This window comes from Triticum aestivum, chromosome 7D (genome assembly GCF_018294505.1).
Source record: "Triticum aestivum cultivar Chinese Spring chromosome 7D, IWGSC CS RefSeq v2.1, whole genome shotgun sequence".
In the NCBI taxonomy this organism is placed as follows: domain Eukaryota; kingdom Viridiplantae; phylum Streptophyta; class Magnoliopsida; order Poales; family Poaceae; genus Triticum; species Triticum aestivum.
The window spans coordinates 62,792,743-62,815,079 of NC_057814.1; the positions used below are offsets into that span (position 1 = coordinate 62,792,743).

The window sequence follows — 22,337 nt, forward strand, 5'->3', positions numbered from 1 at the left end:
ATTATTGACCTTTAGCCAACTTATTATTTCCGATGATTTCTAGGAAAATCCCAGTGCCATATATGGCCCATTCATGCATGGCAAGGTTGTGTGAAAAGGTTAGTCCCATTTCGGTTGTGCAGGGTCTGTTGGACACACACATGTGCTCCTTTGCCTTGTCACGCCTCGCCCGTGCGTCACAGGAGAGGGGCGAGAAGGGTTTTTTGGGGAGCGCCCTCGTGTGACTGCTGAACTCTTCAGCAACGTGGCCATAAATCGCCCACATTTCATGTTGCTCGGTGATTGCTTCGATTGGAAACACCTCTTCTTCCATCACGCCATATGTCTTATCCCTTTTATTAGGGATTTTTTTTTGGATATTTAGTACTAGCAACTGATCAAGACATGGTACTTTATTGTACACACATGATTACATGTTTAGTATTTTTGTTCTTTTGATCATCATGTTTAGTCTATTCATCATGATTTATCTATTGTGTTTCTGGATTAATTTCTATGGAAAATTACTAAAATATATAGCAATCCAAAAACCTTACATGTGTAGGCGATTTTCTCTGATTGCTTTTGATGTAACTCTCAAACCTCCTACGTTTGAGGGTGTGAACGACAAGAAATCTCATTGGAGCGAGTGTCATTCTTTGGCTTATCACCATGACTGTTTTCATGCCTCTATAGGCAAGCCAAAGGGACCGCTTACTCCTGAATAGGAGCAAGCTTTCTAGGCCATAAACACCCCCTTCAAAGGTGGTGTTTCGAGTGTTCTTGGCCGCAAGATCATCAATCCTTTCATGAACAATACGGTTGGTAAGGATATGTGGGGTGTGCTCAAGGCCAAGTTTGGGGTATCGGATGCAGGCAACGAGTTGTATGTCATGGTACAATACCATGACTAAAAGATGACTAATGACCTCTCTATGGTTGAGCACATGAGATTCATTCACTTGCTAAGGAACTTGAGCACTTTAACTGTGTGTTGCCGAATATTTTTTTTTGCTGGAGGCAGCACTGCCAAGCTTCCTCTCCTTCGCGGAGGAAATTTGCCACTTCTCTGAAACACAAGAGACAAGAATTTTTGTTGTTAATCTCATTATCACTCTTGTTGTGGAAGAGAAGGCGAGGGCGCAATACACATGTGCTTATTTCCACGAGGAGAACTCTAGAGCCAACTTGGTACACAAGAATTCTCAATCCCATAAATTCAGTAGAAGAACAAATATGACGATAAATGAAAGTTTGAAGGCAAGAACAAGGCCCCACGGTCTGCAAACTCCAAGAGGAAGAAGATGACCTTTAATAAGAAAGGAAAATGCCATGTCTTTGGTGAAGAAGGACATTGTGCTAATGATTGTAAGAACCGCTTTGATAGGCTACAAGAAGGAGATAGTGGCAAGAGTGCTAATGTTGTCATTGACGATTCTGAAATGAAGGATGCCGGGTATGTTAATTTTCCTACTGTTTTTTCAGTATGCCATTCTCTTGATTGATGGGTTGACCTGTTTGTCAATATACATGTGTGTTTTGTGCCAGTATCTCCACGTTTTCTTCTTATCATGTCACAAGGACTATAGCTATGCTGATGGGAAATTGGTCACATTCTTCTGTTCATGGAGTTGCTATGGTTGATGTAAGTTTACATAAGGAAATATTGTGTGGCTGAAGTATGTGCAACATGTCCCTCCTGTAAATAAAATCTAGTCGGTGACTCTCTTATGTGCCGAGATGGATATAGGTTAGCCTTTGAGTCCAATAAATTTGTTGTGTCCAAATGTAGAAAATTTAATGGTAAAGGTTTTGGGTGCGGATGCTTGTTCTGCTGATCTTCGTCACACATATTTGCACTAAAGTTAGTGATCATGTTTGCAACGGAAGTGAATCGAATGTTTGGCATTCACGACTTTGTCATATTAACTTTGGTTGCATGACATGGTTAGCAAATTTGATTTTAATCCAAAAATTCACAACTATCAAAGGTTCTAAGTGTCAAGTGTCTGCAAGCAAAACAACCTCACAAATCTCATAGGACCGTTGAGGAAAGGAACTTGGCACCATTATAACTTACACATTTAGATCTTTGTGAGATGAAATGTTTGTTTACAAAGTGTGGAAAAATATATTTGATGACTTTAATAGATGGCTCTACTAGATATTGCATGATATATCTGTTAAAACAATAAGACATGATGCTTTGCATGACTGTAAAATCTATAAAGACAAAGCAGGAAATCAACTTGATCGAAATATCGAAAGGCATATAGTTGGGATCATGGAGAGTATTTTGCAATGAGTTCAATTTAATCAACAAGGAACATGGTATTATCCATGACAGTACACCTTCCTGTTCTCCCCCGTCAAATGCGGTTGCTGAAAGAAAGGAGCACATTGTAACTGAGTTGGTAACACCATGTTAAACACGACGGGCCTTTCACGGGAATGGTGGGGGAGGCATTGATGACTGCAAGTCATGTCATAAATAGAGTTCCCATAAAGAATAAAGAGATTACTCCATTTCAGAAATGAGAAAAGAAAAGACAAACTCTCTTACGAACTTAAGGTTGTTTGATGCAGTCAATGTGTCAATTCCCAAGAAGCATAAACTTATACCAAAAACCGTTGATTGTGTGTTTTTCTAGGCTATGCATTCCATTAAAAACTAGACGGTAGCCCTTGCATTGCCGCCGAATTGAAAATTTTAATTTACGATATTGCATGAAATATAAATTCACTAATTAACATGAAAAAGTTGACCGTCACAAATACATTTGTTGGCATAAAAAACACAATTAGAATGTACTAATATGTGTTGCATGCTAGACAAACCCTCATGTCGAGATTATAGTACTAGACAGATGTGGGTTGACATCGGTGGTCTCATTGGCATAGTGCCATCCTTCGGTACAAGAAAGCATAGGTACCTTATAATACCAGTTAGTTAGCAAGAGAACAGTTAGCGCACTCCAACAATCCACCTTCCCTTGGCTGCTGCCTGGTCGGTCGCTCGCAACTTCACAGTATATGTACGCCCCTCGATCGGTTTTCAGGAGCCAAATTAAGGTGTGCATCATCCAGATATGGAGCTGTTCGCCGTTCCCATTCTGCTGGCAACCATGGCCTTGACCTATCTGGCCTGGACGGCCGCCTCTCGTCGCCGGCGTTCACAGTGCTACCTCCTCGATTACATCTGCTACAAACCGCCAGACGACCGCAAGGCGACGACGGATATGGGGGTTGCACTGGCCGAGCGTAACAAGCGGCTCGGCGCCCCTGAGTTACGCTACCTCTTCCGCCTAACGTCTCGCGCCGGTCTGGGTGAGCAGACCTACCTCCCCTCTGGCATCTTGGCCGGCCGCGAGAAGTGCCTCACCCACCAGGACGCGCTCGACGAGATGGACGCCTTCTTCATCGACGCCGTCGCCGACCTCTTCGCCAATACCGGATTCGGCCCCCGTGACGTGGACGTGCTCGTGGTCAACGTCAACATGTTCAACCCGGACCCTTGCCTTGCCTCGCGGATCGGGCACCACTACGGAATGCGCGAGGACATTGCGGCGTACAATGTCTCCGGCATGGGCTGCAGCGCCACGCTGGTCTCGCTGGATATCGTCCAGAACGTCATGCGGGCACGGTCGCCGCGCCCCGTGCTTGCGCTGGTGCTGTCGACGGAGGTGCTCTCGCCTGGAAACTACCTGGGCACGGACAGGTCCATGATGCTGGGACTATGTCTTTTCCGCTGCGGCGGGGCAGCGGCGCTGCTCACCAGCGACCCCGCGCTTGGTGGACGCGCGAAGATGAAGCTACGCCGCCTTGTGCGCGCGAACGTCGCCGCCGACGACGATGCGTACTCCGCCATCTTTCAGCGCGAGGATGCAGACAACCTTGTTGGGTTCAGCATCAACAAGACCCTCCCAAAGGCCGCCGTCCGAGCGTTCGCCGCCAACCTGAAACGCCTCGTCCCTTACATCCTCCCTGTCAGGGAGCTCGTCCGGCTTGCCACCGACTTTACGTGGCAGAAAATGCAGCGCCGCCAGCGAGTCAAGATCGATGCCAAGTTGAAGACCGGGGTCGACCATTTCTGCCTCCACTCGGGTGGGGTTGCGGTCATAGACGCTTTGAAGAAGAACTTCGGGCTCAACGAGGCAGACGTGGAGCCGTCGAGGATGACGCTGCACCGCTGGGGAAACACGTCGGCCAGCAGCGTGTGGTACGTGCTTGCGTACATGGAGGCCAAGGAGAGGCTCAAGAGAGAGGACAGGGTGCTCATGGTGACCTTCGGATCGGGCTTCAAGTGCAACAGCTGCATGTGGGATGTGACTCGGGATCTGAAGGACAAGGGTGCGTGGGCCGACTGCATCGATGAGTACCCGGTGGAGAGCACAGCCAACCCGTCCCTGGACAAGTATAGCTGGATGATGAATGACAACGCTGATGACGATGCCACATTGCCTCTGTTATAAAACACGTGAACGGCACGTACCTCAATCACAGAGCGACGAATAAAAGCATGAGAACTTCTCTGGGTCAGATTATACATGTGAGTAAAATTACTTGAAAAACTATCATGGCGGCACTCACAACTGCGAGGGCACATCTTCTTTGGAGTATTTATTATTGAATATGTCTGCGTGTACAATATTTATGTTTTCAGAGATACTGAGAATATATATTTCAAATTTATATGGCAGTATAGCCACCGGAAATGTTAAATAAAATATGAGATGGGCAGAAAATATTTTGTATCATTTTAGTTTGTGGGATAATAATAGCATACAAGTAATCCCCCAAAAAAACTGCTAGATGTGCAGCACCGGCTGCACAACCACTCAAAAGTCCTGGCTAGTGGCTAGTGAGGAAGCACATATTCCACATACAAATATACTCGTAAGGTACACGTGCATTGCATCCATGAGCTTTTGTAACAAAATTACCAATGGATATCACATTATAGTATGTAAATATTGTAAGTTTGGAGTTATATATGCATGATGTGGATGTTCATTTAATTCTTGTAGTAGTTCATCCCAATCAAAATCAAATTAATGCTACAAAATATCAAACACCATGGTATAATACTACACAAAACTCATCTGAGTATATATGTAGTACATTTGACTCTAGGCATCATGTATTGCACCTTTTTATTTCTTAATATTTTTTTACTAGAGGCGTACCTGTTATACCACACACCAATATTAATTGGTTCAGTTTTTTTTTTCACTTATGAACAGATTGGTCTGGCTACTAGTGGCGTGTCTTTTACATGGCACACCACTAATAAGATGTAGTTAGTGGGTTCCATTTAATGCAGCACGTCATTGGTATCTTGCGTAGAAACAAGTGGCGTCTGAAACTATGGTTGTGCCACTAATAACTTTCATCTATAAGGGATTTCCTACTAGTGCTTATCGGAATCTATAACGAGGTCTTTTCTCCTGTTGTGAAGCATAGCTCTATTCGCACTTTACTCAGTATTGTTGACATGCATGATTTTGAGCTTGAGCAATTGGATGTTAGAACTGTAATTTTACAAGGAGAATTAGAAGAGGATTTTATATGAAACAACCTGAAGGTTTTGTTTTTCCTGAAAAAGAAAAGCTTGTCAGTAAGTTAAAAAAAATCTCTTTATGGATTGAAGCAATCCCCTAGACAATGGTACAAGAGAATTGACACCTTTATGCTCTCTCAAGGTTTCAAAAGGTCTAATTATGATAGTTGTGTTTATTTGAAAACTGCCAATGGTTCAATTATTTATTTACTCCTTTATGTTGATGATATGCTAATTGTTGCAAAGAGTATGCCAGATATTGATGAACTAAAGAAGCAATTGAGTAATGAATTTGAGATGAAGGATTTAGGTGCAGCAAAGAAAATACTTGGTATGGAAATATCCAGAGATAGACCATCTGGAAAAGTATATCTAAGTCAGAAGGGATATATTGATAAAGTTTTTCGTCGTTTTCATATGCATAATGCCAAGCCAGTGAGTACTCCATTAGCTGCACACTTCAAATTATCATCAACTTTATGTCCGAAGCATATGCATTGAGTGTTGTCAGTGGATACATGGCAAATCCTGTAGAGGAGCATTGGAAAGCAGTTCAGTGGATTTTCAGATACCTGCGTGGTACTTCTAATGCTTATTTACAGTTTGGGAAAACTAGAGATGGACTTATTAGTTTGTTGATTCTGATTTTTGCTGGTGATTTGGATAAGAGAATACCACTCACAGGTTATGTTTTCACCATTGGTGGTTGTGCTGTGAGTTGGAGAGCAACTTTGCATTCTATTGTGGCGTGTTCCACCACTGATGTCGAGTATATGGCTATTTCTAAGGCATGCAAAGAAGCTATCTGGTTGAGAGGTTTATACAATGAGCTTTGTGGAGATTCATCTTGCCCTACCATATTTAGTGATAGTCAAAGTGCTATATATCTTACAAAGAATCCAATGTATCATGAGATAACAAAACACATTGATGTCAGATATCATTATATTCGAGATAACTACCCATGATAGCCCTGCTGATATGATGACAAAGCCAGTTCCTACCAATAAGTTTGAGCTTTGCTCAGACTTAGTTGGTATTTCTCACTAGTCCTATGGACTTTAACGCATAAGGTGTTTATGCTGATTTGGATGGAGTTATTTACTTTCTTCGACTACTGGAGGAAATTTGGCTCAAGGTGGAGATTGTTAAATTGTGATCCAAATTCTACAGTATTGGACTAGACGTAGTACATATGGTGTGGGCCTTTGCGTTGGTACCGACACATACGAGTACAACTCGTTTACTTGTCCTCCAAGGACTCTTGTATATTGCCCTCATATATACCCGTGTAGTCGCACCTAAAGATGCTCTATCGACTCATGCTTGTAATACTCCTCCATCATAGTGATTGTGCCTTCGTGCGTCCATGGTTTTCTCCCGCAAGGGTTTCCGCGTAAAAATATGTGTCTCTCATGTCTCGTTTCATCTAACAACCTACTCGATTATGTCTACTACAAACCGCCAGACTACCGCAAGGTGACAACAGATATGTCGTACGCAATGACCGAGGGTAAGGGCATGTACAATGCTGCTATCTTAGGAGTGTCACATAGATAAATGCTGAGTTGAAGGAGAGACAAATTATAAGAAAATGTTTGTCTTCTCTTATTTAAGAGATGATCTTTTAGCATAATATGTCTCACCACGCGTTTAGGAATTGCTAATTATTAAAGATAATCCATTATAAACAACATTTGACTGTCATCTCTAAATTACATGTAAGAAATAATCCTGTCTTATCAACCATTGTACATGGCCTAACAAGCATCTCGGCATGTCCGAGTTACGGTACCTCTTCCGCTTAACATCTCGCACCGGTCTGGGTGAGCAGACTACCACCCCCCTGGCGTCTTGGCCGGCCGCGAGAAGTGTCTCACCCACTTGGAGGTTCTCCACGAGATGGACGCTTTCTCCATCGACGCCGTCGCCGGCCTCTTCTCCAAGACCGGATTCAGCCCCCACGACGTGGATGTGATCGTGGTCAACGTCAACATGTTCAACCCAGATCTTTGCCTCGCCTCACGGATCGCGCACCACTACGGCATGCGCGACGACGTAGTGGCGTACAACGTGTCCGCACTAGTAGAAAAATGGCCATTTGTCCCGGTTCGTAAGGCCCATCTGTCTCGGTTCTAGAACCGGGACTAAAGGGTCATTACTAATGCCCTAGGCCTTTAGTCCCGGTTCTTACACGAACCGGGACAGATGGGCCTCCAGTGGCCGCTGCGGTGAGCCCAGGCAGGAGGGCCTTTGGTCCCGGTTGGTGGCACCAACCGGGACCAAAAGGCATCCACGCGTCATCAGCTGGCAGGAGCTGAGTTTTTTTGAAAGAGCGTGGTTTAGGGGTTTGGGGGGTTAATTTAGGTTGTTAGCTAGCTAATAGAGAGAAGTGTACTCTCTTATCTCCCTGCCTTGTTTACCAACGCTACTGCTAAGCCTAAACATGGCTTGGATTGAAGTGAAGGCAACATGTGGTGCATGTCGAAAGTAATACTAATCCTAACTTGATCAAGTTTGGATTGTACTACTTTCGATATGCACCACATGCATGTTGCCTTCACTTCAATCCAATCCATGTTCATTTCACCCACTGATATATAATAACTCTTCATGCTCGCATCATGCATCATCATAACAACAAGTCCTACTAATCATCATCATACAACTTCTACTCGTTATTAATAACAAGTCATACGATCATCATCCTCATAGTCATCGAACCAACCCTACTTAATTGTTCTTAGCACATGATCATCAGTATTAGGTAGGACCTAAATACCCTCTTTAAGGTAAAATAGCATAAAACAATATAGACCCTGACTCTCCATTATGGAGAATGGAGATTATCCCGTCTCCAGTTCTTGCGCTTCGCTTCCTTTTGCTTCCAAGAACCTCCTTATGATTGTCCATACATTTTTTCCATTCTCTGATTAGCATGTCTGCACTTCTTTTAGAAATCCGGTATGGACAGTTCAGATTCATAGGATGACCTGGATGTATGTTCAAAACATCAAGGCTACCATTCTGATACATCAAATGAGGCACACAATCCATCGGGATTCTCTGTTGAAAAACATAGTAATAACTTCATAGTTAGCAATGATGTACTAGTTTTAGAAGTATGCAAAAGATGCACGGATGTTGTAATAGTAAAAATTCTTACCAGGGTATCTCCATGGTAGTTACCGTGGTTTAGCACGTGCACTAGTGGCACATATTGACCATAATGTTGAGGAGTTTGATTGTAGATATTGTAATTCTCAATATCAGTACAAAATGCGATCAGATGATTTTTCTCCTGATAAGTTAATTCGGAGCCATCGGTGTAGTGGGTTTTGTCTACCATCTTCCGCACATTCTTTAAAGAATGAAAATAAGCTGTCAACTATTTTGAAATAAACAATATAAATTAGTTAATAACTATGTTTGAGAAACTCACATAGCGGCAGAATTGGAGGCATATCAACAAGGACCCAAATGTCCATATTGTCTTGCTCGATTTCAGGATCACCAAGATCCATGGTGACAAGCATATCCTCATGAAAACCATACATCTCTCAAAGTGCTTCCCATTTTTTGCAACAAAAATGGGTTACGCTCTCAGAATTGTACAGTTTTACTTCGAAATCCATACCATGATGAGTCCTTAGGTGAATTTTCTTTGTTTCCATCCTTTCATGGTCTTCAAAACCCATCCTCTCCAAGACATAGCGTCTTGCATGGCATGGATAAGCTAGTCGAATTGTAAAACATGAAAATTACACGTTTAAATAGTTGAAGCCGTGCTTAATTACGAAAAAAACACTTGTCATCGTTGCGTACCGTTTCAACATCGAAGGTCTCCTCGAGCTTAATGCTGAAGCGCCGATCTTCGTCTAGGTGAGGCCTGTCGCATAGACCTCGGTCGTCGTGGCACCAGTCGCACTCCCCTGGGAGACTTTCATCGTCCGAATACGACATTTCCTATGTTCATAATTCAAATATTAAACTTGAACAATTAAATATATGTACTAAAAACCTAAATTAGGTCATTATTATTCATCACGGGCTGAATATCGGTCTGTCAAGTCTTTTCTTGAAAACTCTCAGCTCACGTGGTGTACATATTCGACCGTCGGTGATGTAGCTCCTCCTTTCATTCCCGAGTGCATTACACCAAATTGTCTAGCACACCGGAATGAAGGAGAAGCTACCCCCACGACTACAGTCGGGATTCTTCGTCCTCTCATATATATATGGTGGAGACTCTCCCTCACTGATTCCTCTCTGACATTTGCGACCGTTGGTGATGGTAGCTCCTCCTTTCGTTCCCGAGTGCATTACACCAAATTGTATAGCACACGGGAACGAAGGAGAAGCTACCCCCGCGACAACTGTCGGGATTCTTCGTCCTCTCATATATGGTGGAGACTCGACTGACTTAAAGTCAACCCGAAATATCGTTTAATTATCTTTCTAAAAAAAGGACATATCGAGCGCCTGAAATTTGCTGGAACGGAAATACACATGTTTTCATCTACATCATATGAGCATTCAAACTTGATGGTCATTACATTTCAATGGTTGAAAATATGAGGAAAAACATTTCAAAATATCTTATAGGACTCATATTGGCATGGAGATTTGGCTAGTCTCACCTCAAGGTCGGAGGGGGGTCGGTGACGGAGATGACGGCGGGGATGATGGAGGGGGCTCCTAGATTTCTGCAAAAACAAAAACCCTATAAGCTACCAACTAATCAAATGCATACGCCTTGCATAGTGCTCTCCAATTTTAGCATTCAAAGTAGGAGTAGTTTTCCAATTTGAGCATTCAATAAGCAAAACCAAATCGTAAAATAAAGTAGTATTCAAATTAGCATGCATTCAATTATAAGCAAAACTACATCATCTCTTCCGTCCGTACATCGTCGAATATTATCACTAATACACCTTGAATACTATCATACATATAGCATCGCTAATACAGCTAGAACCGTAGATCCCGATGGGTATCGGCGCGGGCGGTGGACACCCAAAGAGAAGGAACCATGACAGGATCACTCCAGTGAGATCCTTGAAGAACCTGCCAGGTATTGTCGAACCTGCCCTCCAACGCAACCATGTAGCGACGGACGTGCTCGTCCTCCTCGCTGACACGGTGACGTACCACCTCCGTGGTGTCCGGAAGCCTCGGCACTGTCACTGGCCCACGCGACCACCACCAAACAAGGATCGGGTCAACGAGGGGCTGTCTCCTCACCAATCTACACCCCCAGGAAGGTAGCACCTCCCAATACCAGCCCGGCGGAGCCCAGTCCCGGTCATGGCCCCTCTGATGAAGTAGGCCTCCTCCGCCGAGTCGACGACGAGGATGCGGGATAGGCATCGTCGACGTCGATGCGGGAATAATTGCTTGCTAAAAATAAACTACTTCTATAGTAAAATAAAATAGTTTCATTAAATCAACTAGTTCAACTACTAAGCACTTACTATAAATAAAATAAAGTAGTACTTACTGAAAATAAACTACTTCTATAGTAAAATAAAGTAGTTTTATTAAATCAATTAGTTCAACTACTAAGCTCTTACTATAAATAAAATAAAGTAGTACTTACTGAAAATAAACTACTTCTATAGTAAAATAAAGTAGTTTTATTAAATCAACTAGTTCAACTACTAAGCACTTAATTACTATAAATAAAATAAAGTAGTACTTACTAAAAATAAACTACTTCTATAGTAAAATAAAGTAGTTTTATTAAATCAACTAGTTCAACTACTAAGCACTTACTGTAAATAAAATAAAGTAGTTTAACTAGTTCTATTATTTATCGACCCCCCCCCCCCCATGTCAAAGTTATCGGGGAGGGGGTATATCGACAACGACATACCCGATAAAAAATAAGAAGAGGAAGAAGAAGAAAAAAAATAGGAGAAGAAGAAAGGAATAGAGGAGAAGATCGAAGAAAAAAAAGAAGAAAAAAAAGAGGAGAAGAAGAAAAAATAGAATATAATATATTCTATTGTTTCTTCTTCTCCTCATATTTTTCTTCTTCTTTTTTCCTCTTCTTATTTATTTCTCCACTTCTTCCTGTCCTCTTCTTCTCCTTCTTCTTCTCCTTGTTCCTCTTCTTATTTTCCTTTTTCCTCTCCTTCTTTTTCTTCTTCTTCCTTCTTCCTTCTTCCTCTTTTCTTCCTTTTCATTAGTTTACTTTTTCCTCTCCGATCCACTAACCTAGAATCTACTATCCTAAAATGCACTAACAGTACAACTAATAACCTAAAATGCACTAAATCTATAACTTTTGCAACACAATTTTTTTTCTAAATATGCATATATATATATATATATATATATATATATATATATATATATATATATATATGAACATATACATAAATTGACAAAAAAAATATATGAACAAAAAAAATCATACATCAATGCATACATATCCATGGATCATACATACATCTACGTATATATACATATACATACAACATACATACATCAGTGAACAAAAAAGTGTATGAAAAAAAGCACCAGAGAGCAGGCCGGGGCAGCAGCGGCGGCACGCAGCAAAGCAGAGCAGGTCGGGGCGGCGGCGGCCGTGCGCGGCAAAGTAGAGCAGCCGGGGGGGTGGTGGCGGCGCGCGGCAAGCAGAGCAGGCAGGGGCGGCGGCGCGAGGGAAGGGAGGGCTCACTGGGCGGCGACGATGAGGCGCGGCAGAGGGCGGCGATGGCGAGGTCGGGGCAGAGGGCGGCCACGTCGGGGTAGGGGTGGCGCCCGGCGGCGCGGGACGGCATCGGAGGCAGGGGCGACGACGGCGACGGCGAGGCAGAGGGGCAGCCTGGCGGCGGCGTTTGGGGCGGGATCGAAGAACTGAACGAAATTTTTCACAAGTGTTGTATATATAGACGGAGCATTGGTCCCGGTTGGTGGCACGAACCTGGACCAATGCCCCTCTTTAGTCCCGGTTGGTGCCACCAACCGGGACCAAAGGTCTCTTTTCACCAGCCCAAAGGGCGAGAAGCAAAGACCTTTGGTCCCGGTTGGTGGCACCAACCGGGACTAAAGGGTAGGCATTGGTTCCGGTTGGTACCATGAACCGGTACCAATGCACTCCTTTAGTCCCGGTTGGTGGCACCAACCGGGACTAAAGACCTTGTGCTACCCGCATCGCGGCACGAAAGTTTAGTCCCACCTCGCTAGTTGAGGGAGCTCGAGAGTGGTTTATAAGCCCCACTCCCGCTGCCCTCTCGAGCTCCTCTCAAATGCAGGCTTACGGGCCTAAACACACTGTATCTGCCTGTGGGCCTGTTGGGCCTTCTACGGGCCTGAATCCTGGCCCATGGGTGGGTTTCTAGTCGTATTCAGGCCGTGGTGGCCCAGTAGGCGGCATTTTTTATTTTTTTCCATTTTTATTTTCTTTGTTGCTTTATTTTTATTTTGTTTCTACTTACAACGAAATACTTACTGTTGCTATTTTTATTAAGGTTTATTTATTTTATTTTATTTTGTTTCTACTTATTTATTTATTTTTTATTTTATTTTGTTTCTACTTATTTATAAAAGTTTACTTTGTTTATACTTATTTATTTTATTTTATTTTTTGCTTTTTGTATTTATTTTATGAAAATTCTTTTTACTTTTAATGTTTTGAACAGAAAATACTTTGATAATTTTAGTTGCATAAATTCTATATAATTTTAGTTTCAATAATACTAGAGGTTTATAAAAGCTTTTTAGTTGATTCCTTTAGTACCGGTTCTAAGGCTGTTACAAAGGCATTTCATTTGGTACCGGTTCTAAGGCTGGGGCCCCACGAGCACCTTTAGTACCGGTTCGTACCTTATTACAACTTCGGACTTCTTGTGTGTTCAAAATGCAACATTCAAAGCCACATCATCAATTTTCAACCCTTTCTATCTTCATTTGTTATTTTTCATGCATTTACTGATTTTTTAGCTATAAGACCCTGAAATTGTAAAGCATTTCAAATAAACTACGAAAAGGTTGAAAGTTGGCATGGTATCATCATTTCACCCACATAGCATGTGCTGAAAAGTTGAGAGGGTTACGGCAAAAACTGGATGCACTTCGTGTACAAAACGGGCAATCTGTTTCGAGATATCAGGGTTTCATACGGAAACACGTCTGTTACAACAGGCATTTCAAATGAACTACGAAAAGGTTGAAAGTTGGCATGGTATCATCATAATAGTTGTGGAGAGAAAGTCTTCCCTTTTTCTTCGCTTGTGTCCTTTGCTTATTGCGCCGTAACCATGTATAATCTTCATCGTTTATCAGGATGCTTGGGTCAGCCTTGACTTTGAAGGGAGGAATTTCATGAAACTTTTCATAATCTTCAGACATGTCTGTCTTGCCATCCACTCCCATGATGTCCCTTTTTCCTGAAAGAACTATGTGGCGCTTTGGCTCATCGTATATGATGTATTCGCTTCCTTATCTTCTCTTTTTCTTGGTTTGGTAGACATGTCCTTCACATAGATAACCCGTGCCACATCATTGGCTAATAGGAACGGTTCGTCAGTGTACCCAAGATTGTTCAGATCCACTGTTGTCATTCCGTACTGTGAGTCTACCTGTACCCCGCTCCTGACAGATTGACCCATTTGCACTTAAACAAAGGGACCTTAAAATGTCCGTAGTCAAGTTCCCATATGTCCACTATGTAACCATAATATGTGTCCTTTCCCCTCTTGGTTGCTGCATCAAAGCGGACACCGCTGTTTTGATTGGTGCACTTTTGATCTTGGGCGATCGTATAAAATGTATTCCCAATTATCTCGTATCCTTTATAAGTCAATACAGTCGAAGATGGTCCCCTGGACAATGAGTACAACTCATCACAAACAGTGTTGTCATCTCTGAGACGTGTTTCCAACCAACTGCAGAAAGTCCTGATGTGTTCACATGTAATCCATTCATCACACTGCTCTGGGTGTTTGGACCGCAGACTGTTCTTGTGTTCATCGACATATGGGGTCACCAAGGTAGAGTTCTATAGAACTGTGTAGTGTGCTTGAGACCAAGAATGCATGTCCCTGCATATTATTGAGTCCCCTCCAAGCGTGCCTTTTCCTGTCAGTCTCCCCTCATACCGCGATTTAGGGAGACCTGTTTTCTTAAGGCCAGGAATGAAGTCAACACAAAACCAAATGACATCCTCTGTTTGATGGCCCATGGAGATGCTTCCTTCTGGCCTAGCGCGGTTACGGACATATTTCTTTAGGACTCGCATGAACCTCTCAAAGGGGAACATATTGTGTAGAAATACAGGGCCCAGAATGACAATCTCGTCGACTAGATGAACTAGGATGTGCGTCATGATATTGAAGAAGGATGGTGGGAACACCAGATCGAAACTGACAAGACATTGCGCCACATCACTCCTTAGCCTTGGTATGATTTCTGGATCGATCACCTTATGAGAGATTGCATTGAGGAATGCACATAGCTTCACAATGGCTAATCGGACATTTTCCGGTAGAAGCCCCCTCAATGCAACCGGAAGCAGTTGCGTCATAATCATGTGGCAGTCATGAGACTTTAGGTTCTGGAACTTTTTCTCTGGCATATTTATTATTCCCTTTATATTCGACGAGAAGCCAGTCGAGACCTTCATACTGAGCAGGCATTCAAAGAAGATTTCCTTCTCTTCTTTGGTAAGAGCGTAGCTGGCAGGACCTTCATACTGCTTTGGAGGCATGCCGTCTTTTTCGCGCAAACGTTGGAGGTCCTCCCGTGCCTCAGGTGTATCTTTTGTCTTCCCATACACGCCCAAGAAGCCTAGCAGGTTCACGCAAAGGTTCTTCGTCACGTGCATCATGTCGATTGAAGAGCGGACCTCTAGGTCTTTCCAGTATGGTAGGTCCCAAAATATAGATTTCTTCTTCCACATGGGTGCGCGTCCCTCAGCGTCATTCGGAACAGCTATTCCGCCGGGACCCATTCCAAAGATTACGTGTAAATCATTGACCATAGCAAGTACGTGATCACCGGTACGCATGGTGGGCTTCTTCCGGTGATCTGCCTCGCCTTTGAAATGCTTGCCTTTCTTTCAACATTGATGGTTGGTCGGAAGAAATCGACGATGGCCCAGGTACACATTCTTCCTGCATTTGTCCAGGTATATACTTTCGGTGTCAGCTAAACAGTGCGTGCATGCGTGGTATCCCTTGTTTGTCTGTCCTGAAAGGTTACTGAGAGCGGGCGAATCGTTGATGGTTACAAACAGCAACGCGTGCATGTTAAATTCCTCCTGTTTGTGCTCATCCCACACACTTACACCGTTTCCATTCCACAGCTGTAAAAGTTCTTCAACTAATGGCCTTAGGTACACATCAATGTCATTGCCGGGTTGCTTAGGGTCTTGGATGAGAACTGGCATCATAATGAACTTCCGCTTCATGCACATCCAAGGAGGAAGGTTATACATACATAGAGTCACGGGCCAGGTGCTGTGATTGCTGCTCTGCTCCCCGAAAGGATTAATGCCATCCGCACTTAAACAAAACCATACGTTCCTTGGGTCACCGGCAAACTCAGCCCAGTACTTTCTCTCGATTTTTCTCCACTGCGACCCGTCAGCGGGTGCTCTCAACTTCCCGTCTTTCTTACGGCCCACTCTGTGCCATCGCAACAACTTGGCATGCTCTTCGTTTCTGAAAAGATGTTTCAACCGTGGTATTATAGGAGCATACCACATCACCTTCGCAGGAACCCACTTCCTAGGGGGCTCGCCGTCCACATCACCTGGGTCATCTCGTCTGATCTTATACCGCAATGCACCGCATGCCAGGCATGCGTTCAAATCCTCGTACGCACCGCGGTAGAGGATGCAATCATTAGGGCACGCATGTATCTTCTGCACCTCCAATCCTAGAGGACATACGACCTTCTTTGCTGCATACATACTGTCGGGCAATTCGTTATCCTTTGGAGGCTTCTTCTTCAATATTTTCAGTAGATTCTCAAATCCTTTGTCAGGCACAGCATTCTCTGCCTTCCACTGCAGCAATTCCAGTACGGTACCGAGCTTTATGTTGCCATCTTCGCAATTGGGGTACAACCCTTTTTTGTGATCCTCTAACATGCGACCGAACGTCAGCTTCTCCTTTTGACTTTCACATTGTGTCCTTGCATCGACAATGACCCGACGGAGATCATCATCATCGGGCACATCGTCTGGTTCCTCTTGATATTCAGCAGCTTCCCCCATTGCAGCATCACCGTATTTAGGGGGCACATAGTTGTCATCGTCCTCTTCTTCTTCGCTGTCTTCCATCATAACCCCTATTTCTTCGTGCCTCGTCCAAACATTATAGTGTGGCATGAAACCCTTATAAAGCAGGTGGGTGTGAAGGATTTTCCGGTCAGAGTAAGACTTCGTATTCCCACATTTAGGGCATGGACAACACATAAAACCATTCTGCTTGTTTGCCTCAGCCACTTTGAGAAAATTATGCACGCCCTTAATGTACTCGAAGGTGTGTATATCACTGTACATCCATTGCCGGTTCATCTACGTGCATTATATATAATTATGTGTGTCAAAAGTAAGAAAATTAGACAAGTATCTATCTAAATTAAGAATTTTTTTATTTCAGAAAGAAGATAAGAACAAGAGGCTCACCACGGTGGTGCCGGCGACGAGATCAGCGCGGGCGATCGACGGCGGTGAAGACGGGGACGGGACGTGATGGACCGCTAAACCTATACAAATCACGGGAAAAAAGGAGCTCGGAGGTCGAGCTTCGAGAGGAGAAAGCTTAACTAGTGTGACTCAGGCATTTCATCGAACACCTCATTTGCATAGGAGGTGAGCTAGAGCACCCAAATGCCCTCCCCTCTCCGGCCAGAAAAAACAAAGCATTGTGGAGTGCTCTGCCGCGACGAGGGAGTATATATAGCCACCTCATTGGTCCCGATTCGTGGCTGGAACCGGGCCTAAAGCATCCCCTTCTATCCCGGTTCTAGGCACGAACCGGGACCAATGGCTGTGGGCCAGGAGCAAGGACCATTGGTCCCGGTTCGTGCCGGGAACCGGGACAAACGGGTTGAGACGAACCGGGACCAATGCCCACAAGGCCCCGGCCGGCCCTCTGGGCCCACGAACCGGGACGTATGCCACATGAGTCCCGATTCGTGACTGAACCAGAACTAATGGGCTGGCCAAGCCCCAACCAAAACCTGTTTTCTACTAGTGCCGGCATGGGCTGCAGCTCAACACTGGTCTCGTTGGATATCGTCCAAAACATCATGCGGGCACGGTCGCCGCGCCCCGTGGTTGCGCTAGTGGTGTCGACGGTGGTGCTCTCGCCTGGAAACTACCTTGGCACGAACAGGTCCATGATGCTGGGACTATGCCTTTTCCGCTGCGGTGGGGCAGCGGCGCTGCTCACCAGCGACCCCGCGCTCGGCGGGCGCGCCAAGATGAAGCTATGCCGCCTCGTGCGCGCCAACGTTGCCGCCAACGACGATGCGTACTCCGCCATCTTTCAGCGCGAGGACGAACACAACATAACCGGGTTCAGCATCAACAAGACCCTCCCGAAGGCTGCCGTCCGAGCGTTCACCGCCAGCCTGAAACGGCTAGTCCCTTACATCCTCCCTGTCAGGGAGCTCGTCCGACTTGCCACCGACTTGATACGTCAGAAGATGTCTCAACGCCGGCGATTCAAGATCGATGTCAACTTGAAGACCATTTCTGCCTCCACTCGGGTGGGGTTGCGGTCATCGATGCCATGAAGAACTTCGGGCTCAACGAGGCAGACGTGGAGCCGTCGAGGATGACGCTGCACCGCTAGGGAACCACGTCGGCCAGCAGCGTGTGGTACGTGCTTGCGTACATGGAGGCCAAGGGGAGGCTCAAGAGAGAGGACAGGGTGCTCATGGTGACCTTCGGATCGGGCTTCAAGCGCAACAGTTGCATGTGGGATGTGAATCGCGATGTGAAGGAAAAGGGTGCGTGGGCCGACTGCATCGATGAGTACCCGGTGGAGAGCACAGCCAACCCGTCCCTGGACAAGTATAGCTGGATGATGAATGTTAATGTTGATGACGATTCCACATTGCCTCTGTTATAAAACACGTGAACGGCACGTACCTCAATCACAGCGCAACGAATAAAAGCATGAGAACTTCTCTTGGTCAGATTATACATGTGAGTAAAATTACTTGAAAAACTATCATGGCGGCACTCACAACTGCGAGGGCACATCTTCTTTGGAGTCTTTATTATTGAATATGTCTGCGTGTACAATATTTATGTTTTCAGAGATACTGAGAATATATATTTCAAATTTATATGGCAGTATAGCCACCGGAAATGTTAAATAAAATATGAGATGGGCAGAAAATATTTTGTATCATTTTAGTTTGTGGGATAATAATAGCATAAGTGTCGAGAGGTGGGACAGACTGAACTCCGCTCCCCGCCCCCCGCGCCCCGCCCCGCGCCGGCGGCCACCTTCCCCATGGCGAGTCGGGTCCAGCTTTCGGGATCCACCTCTGCCTCCTCGGGCTCCGCCATGCCCGCGGGCAGAGCGCCCTCCCCGCCGCCGCTCCCCACGGTCACGGCCCCCATCCCTCGTCTCCGCTCACTTATCGTCGCCCCCCCCCCCCCCCAGCGGCGGATCCTCCCGGCGCCCCATGGCAGCAGGTCCGGAGCCGCAAGGAGCGCCGCTCCCTTGTTTCCTGATAATCCACAAGTATAGGGGATCGCAATAGTTTTCGAGGGTAGAGTATTCAACCCAAATTTATTGATTCGATAGAAGGGGAGCCAAATAATATTCTCAAGTATTAGCAGTTGAGTTGTCAATTCAACCACACCTGGATAACTTAGTATCTGCAACAAAGTATTTAGTAGCAAAGTAATATGGAAGTAACGGTAATGGTAGCAAAAGTAATATTTTTGGGTTTTGTAGTGATTGTTACAGTAGCAACGGAAAAGTAAATAAGCGAAGAACAATATGTGAAAAGCTCATAGGCATTGGATCGGTGATTGAGAATTATGCCGGATGCGGTTCATCATGTAACAATCATAATATAGGGTGACACAGAACAAGCTCCAATTCATTAATGTAATGTAGGCATGTATGGCGAATATAGTCATACGTGCTTATAGAAAAGAACTTGCATGACATCTTTTGTCCTACCCTCCCGTGGCAGCGGGGTCCTAATGGAAACTAAGGGATATTAAGGCCTCCTTTTAATAGAGTACTGGAACAAAGCATTAACACATAGTGAATACATGAACTCCTCAAACTACGGTCATCACCGGGAGTGGTCCCGATTATTGTCACTTCGGGGTTGCCGGATCATAACACATAGTAGGTGACTATAGACTTGCAAGATAGGATCAAGAACTCACATATATTCATGAAAACATAATAGGTTCAAATCTGAAATCATGGCACTCGGACCCTAGTGACAAGCATTAAGCATAGCAAAGTCATAGCAACATCAATCTCAGAACATAGTGGATACTAGGGATCAAACCCTAACAAAACTAACTCGATTACATGATAAATCTCATCCAAACCATCACCGTCCAGCAAGCCTACGATGGAATTACTCACGCACGTCGGTGAGCATCATGAAATTGGTGATGGGGGATGGTTGATGATGACGATGGCGACGGATTCCCCTCTCCGGAGCCCCGAACGGACTCCAGATCAGCCCTCCCGAGAGGTTTTAGGGCTTGGCGGCGGCTCCGTATCGTAAAACGCGATGAATCCTTCTCTCTGATTTTTCTTCCTGAAAGTGAATATATGGAGTTGGAGTTGAGGTTGGTGGAGCGTCAGGGGGCCCATGAGGCAGGGGGCGCGCCCAGGGGGGGCAGGCGCGCCCCCCACCCTTGTGGACAGGGTGTGGGCCCCCTGACGTGGATTTTTCTTCCCGTATTTTTAATATTTTCCAAAAAGATGTTCCGTGGAGTTTCAGGTCATTCTGAGAACTTTTGTTTCCGCACATAAATAACACCATGGAAAGTCTGCTGAAAACAGCGTCAGTCCGGGTTAGTTCCATTCAAATCATGCAAGTTAGAGTCCAAAACAAGGGCAAAAGTGTTTGGAAAAGTAGATACGACGGAGACGTATCAACTCCCCCAAGCTTAAACCTTTGCTTGTCCTCAAGCAATTCAGTTGATAAACTGAAAGTGATAAAGAAAAACTGTTACAAACTCCGTTTGCTCTTGTTGTTGTAAATATGTAAAGCCAGCATTCAAGTTTTCAGCAAGATTATGACTAACCACATTCACAATAACTCTTAGGTCTCATGTTTACTCATATCAATGGCATAATCAACTAGCGAGCCATAATAATAAATCTCGGATGACAACACTTTCTCAAAACAATCATGATATGATATAATAAGATGGTATCTCGCTAGCCCTTTCTGAGACCGCAAAACATAAATGCAGAGCACCTTTAAAGATCAAGGACTGACTATACATTGTAATTCATGGTAAAAGAGATCCAGTCATAGTCATACCCAATAAAAATTAATAGTAATGGATGCAAATGACAGCAGTGCTCTCCAGCTAGTGCTTTTTAATAAGAGGGTGATGACTCAACATGAAAGTAAATAGATAGGCCCTTCGCAGAGGGAAGTAGGGATTTGTAGAGGTGCCAGAGCTCGGTTTTGAAATAGAGATAAATAATATTTTGAACGGTATACTTTCATTGTCAACAGAACAACCAAGATATGGCGATATCTTCCACGCTACACACATTATAGGCGGTTCCCAAACAGAATGGTAAACTTTAAACTCCCCCTCCACCAACAAGCATCAATCCATGGCTTGCTCGAAACAACGAGTGCCTCCAACTAGCAACAGTCCCAGGGGGAGTTTTGTTTGCAATTATTTTGATTTAGTTTGCATAAAGCATGGGATTGGGCATCCCGGTGACTAGCCATTTTCTCGTGAATGAGGAGCAGAGTCCACTCCTCTTGAGAATAACCCGCCTAGCATGGAAGATACGGACAACCCTAGTTGATACATGAGCTATTTGAGCATACAAAACATAATTTCATTTGAAGGTTTAGAGTTTGGCACATACAAATTTCCTTGGAACGGCAGGTAGATACCGCATATAGGAAGGTTTAGTGGACTCATATGAAATAACTTTGGGGCTTAAGGAATTGGATGCACAAGCAGTATTCCCGCTGTACAAGTGAAGGCTAGCAGAAGACTGGGAAGCGACCAACTAGAGAGCGACAACAGTCATGAACATGCGTTAAAATTAATGAACATTGAGTACCAGCATGAGTAGGATATAATCCACCATGAACATAAATATCGTGAAGGCTATGTTGATTTGTTTCAGCTACATGCATGAACATGTGCCAAGTCGAGTCACTTAAATCATTAAAAGAAGGATACCACCCCACTATACCACATCACAACCATTTTATAGCATGTTGGCACGCAAGGTAAACCATTATAACTCATAGCTAATCAAGCATGGCACAAGCAACTATAATCTCTAATTGTTATTGCAAACATGTTTATTCGTAATAGGCTGAATCAGGAACGATGAACTAATCATATTTACAAAAACAAGAGAGGTCGAGTTCATACCAGCTTTTCTCATCTCAGTCAATTCATCATATATCGTCATAATTGTCTTTCACTTGCACGACCGAACGAAGTGAATAATAATAAGAGTGCACATGCATTGGACTAAGCTGGAATCTGCGAGCATTCAATAAATAGGAGAAGACAAGGCAATATGGGCCCTTGGTTAAATCAACAATAATGCATATAAGAGCCACTTCAACAATTTAA

General features: G+C 44.3%; 1 protein-coding gene and 1 pseudogene across 1 annotated transcript; both read left to right on the forward strand.

Moving 5' to 3' along the window:
• Window positions 1–3,068: 3,068 nt before the first annotated feature.
• On the forward strand, window positions 3,069–4,520 carry LOC123171579 (3-ketoacyl-CoA synthase 12-like). Its single transcript, XM_044589031.1, has one exon. It carries the CDS (start codon window positions 3,069–3,071, stop codon window positions 4,449–4,451), a length of 1,383 nt encoding a protein of 460 aa, XP_044444966.1. The 3' UTR covers window positions 4,452–4,520.
• A 2,423-nt stretch (window positions 4,521–6,943) lies between these two features.
• On the forward strand, window positions 6,944–18,633 carry LOC123170805 (3-ketoacyl-CoA synthase 12-like; annotated as a pseudogene).
• Window positions 18,634–22,337: the final 3,704 nt, after the last annotated feature.

What these genes read in the sequence shown, in the direction of transcription:
- LOC123171579 (XM_044589031.1), top strand. Translation starts at nt 3,069, where the DNA reads ATGGAGCTGTTCGCCGTTCCCATTCTGCTGGCAACCATGGCCTTGACC.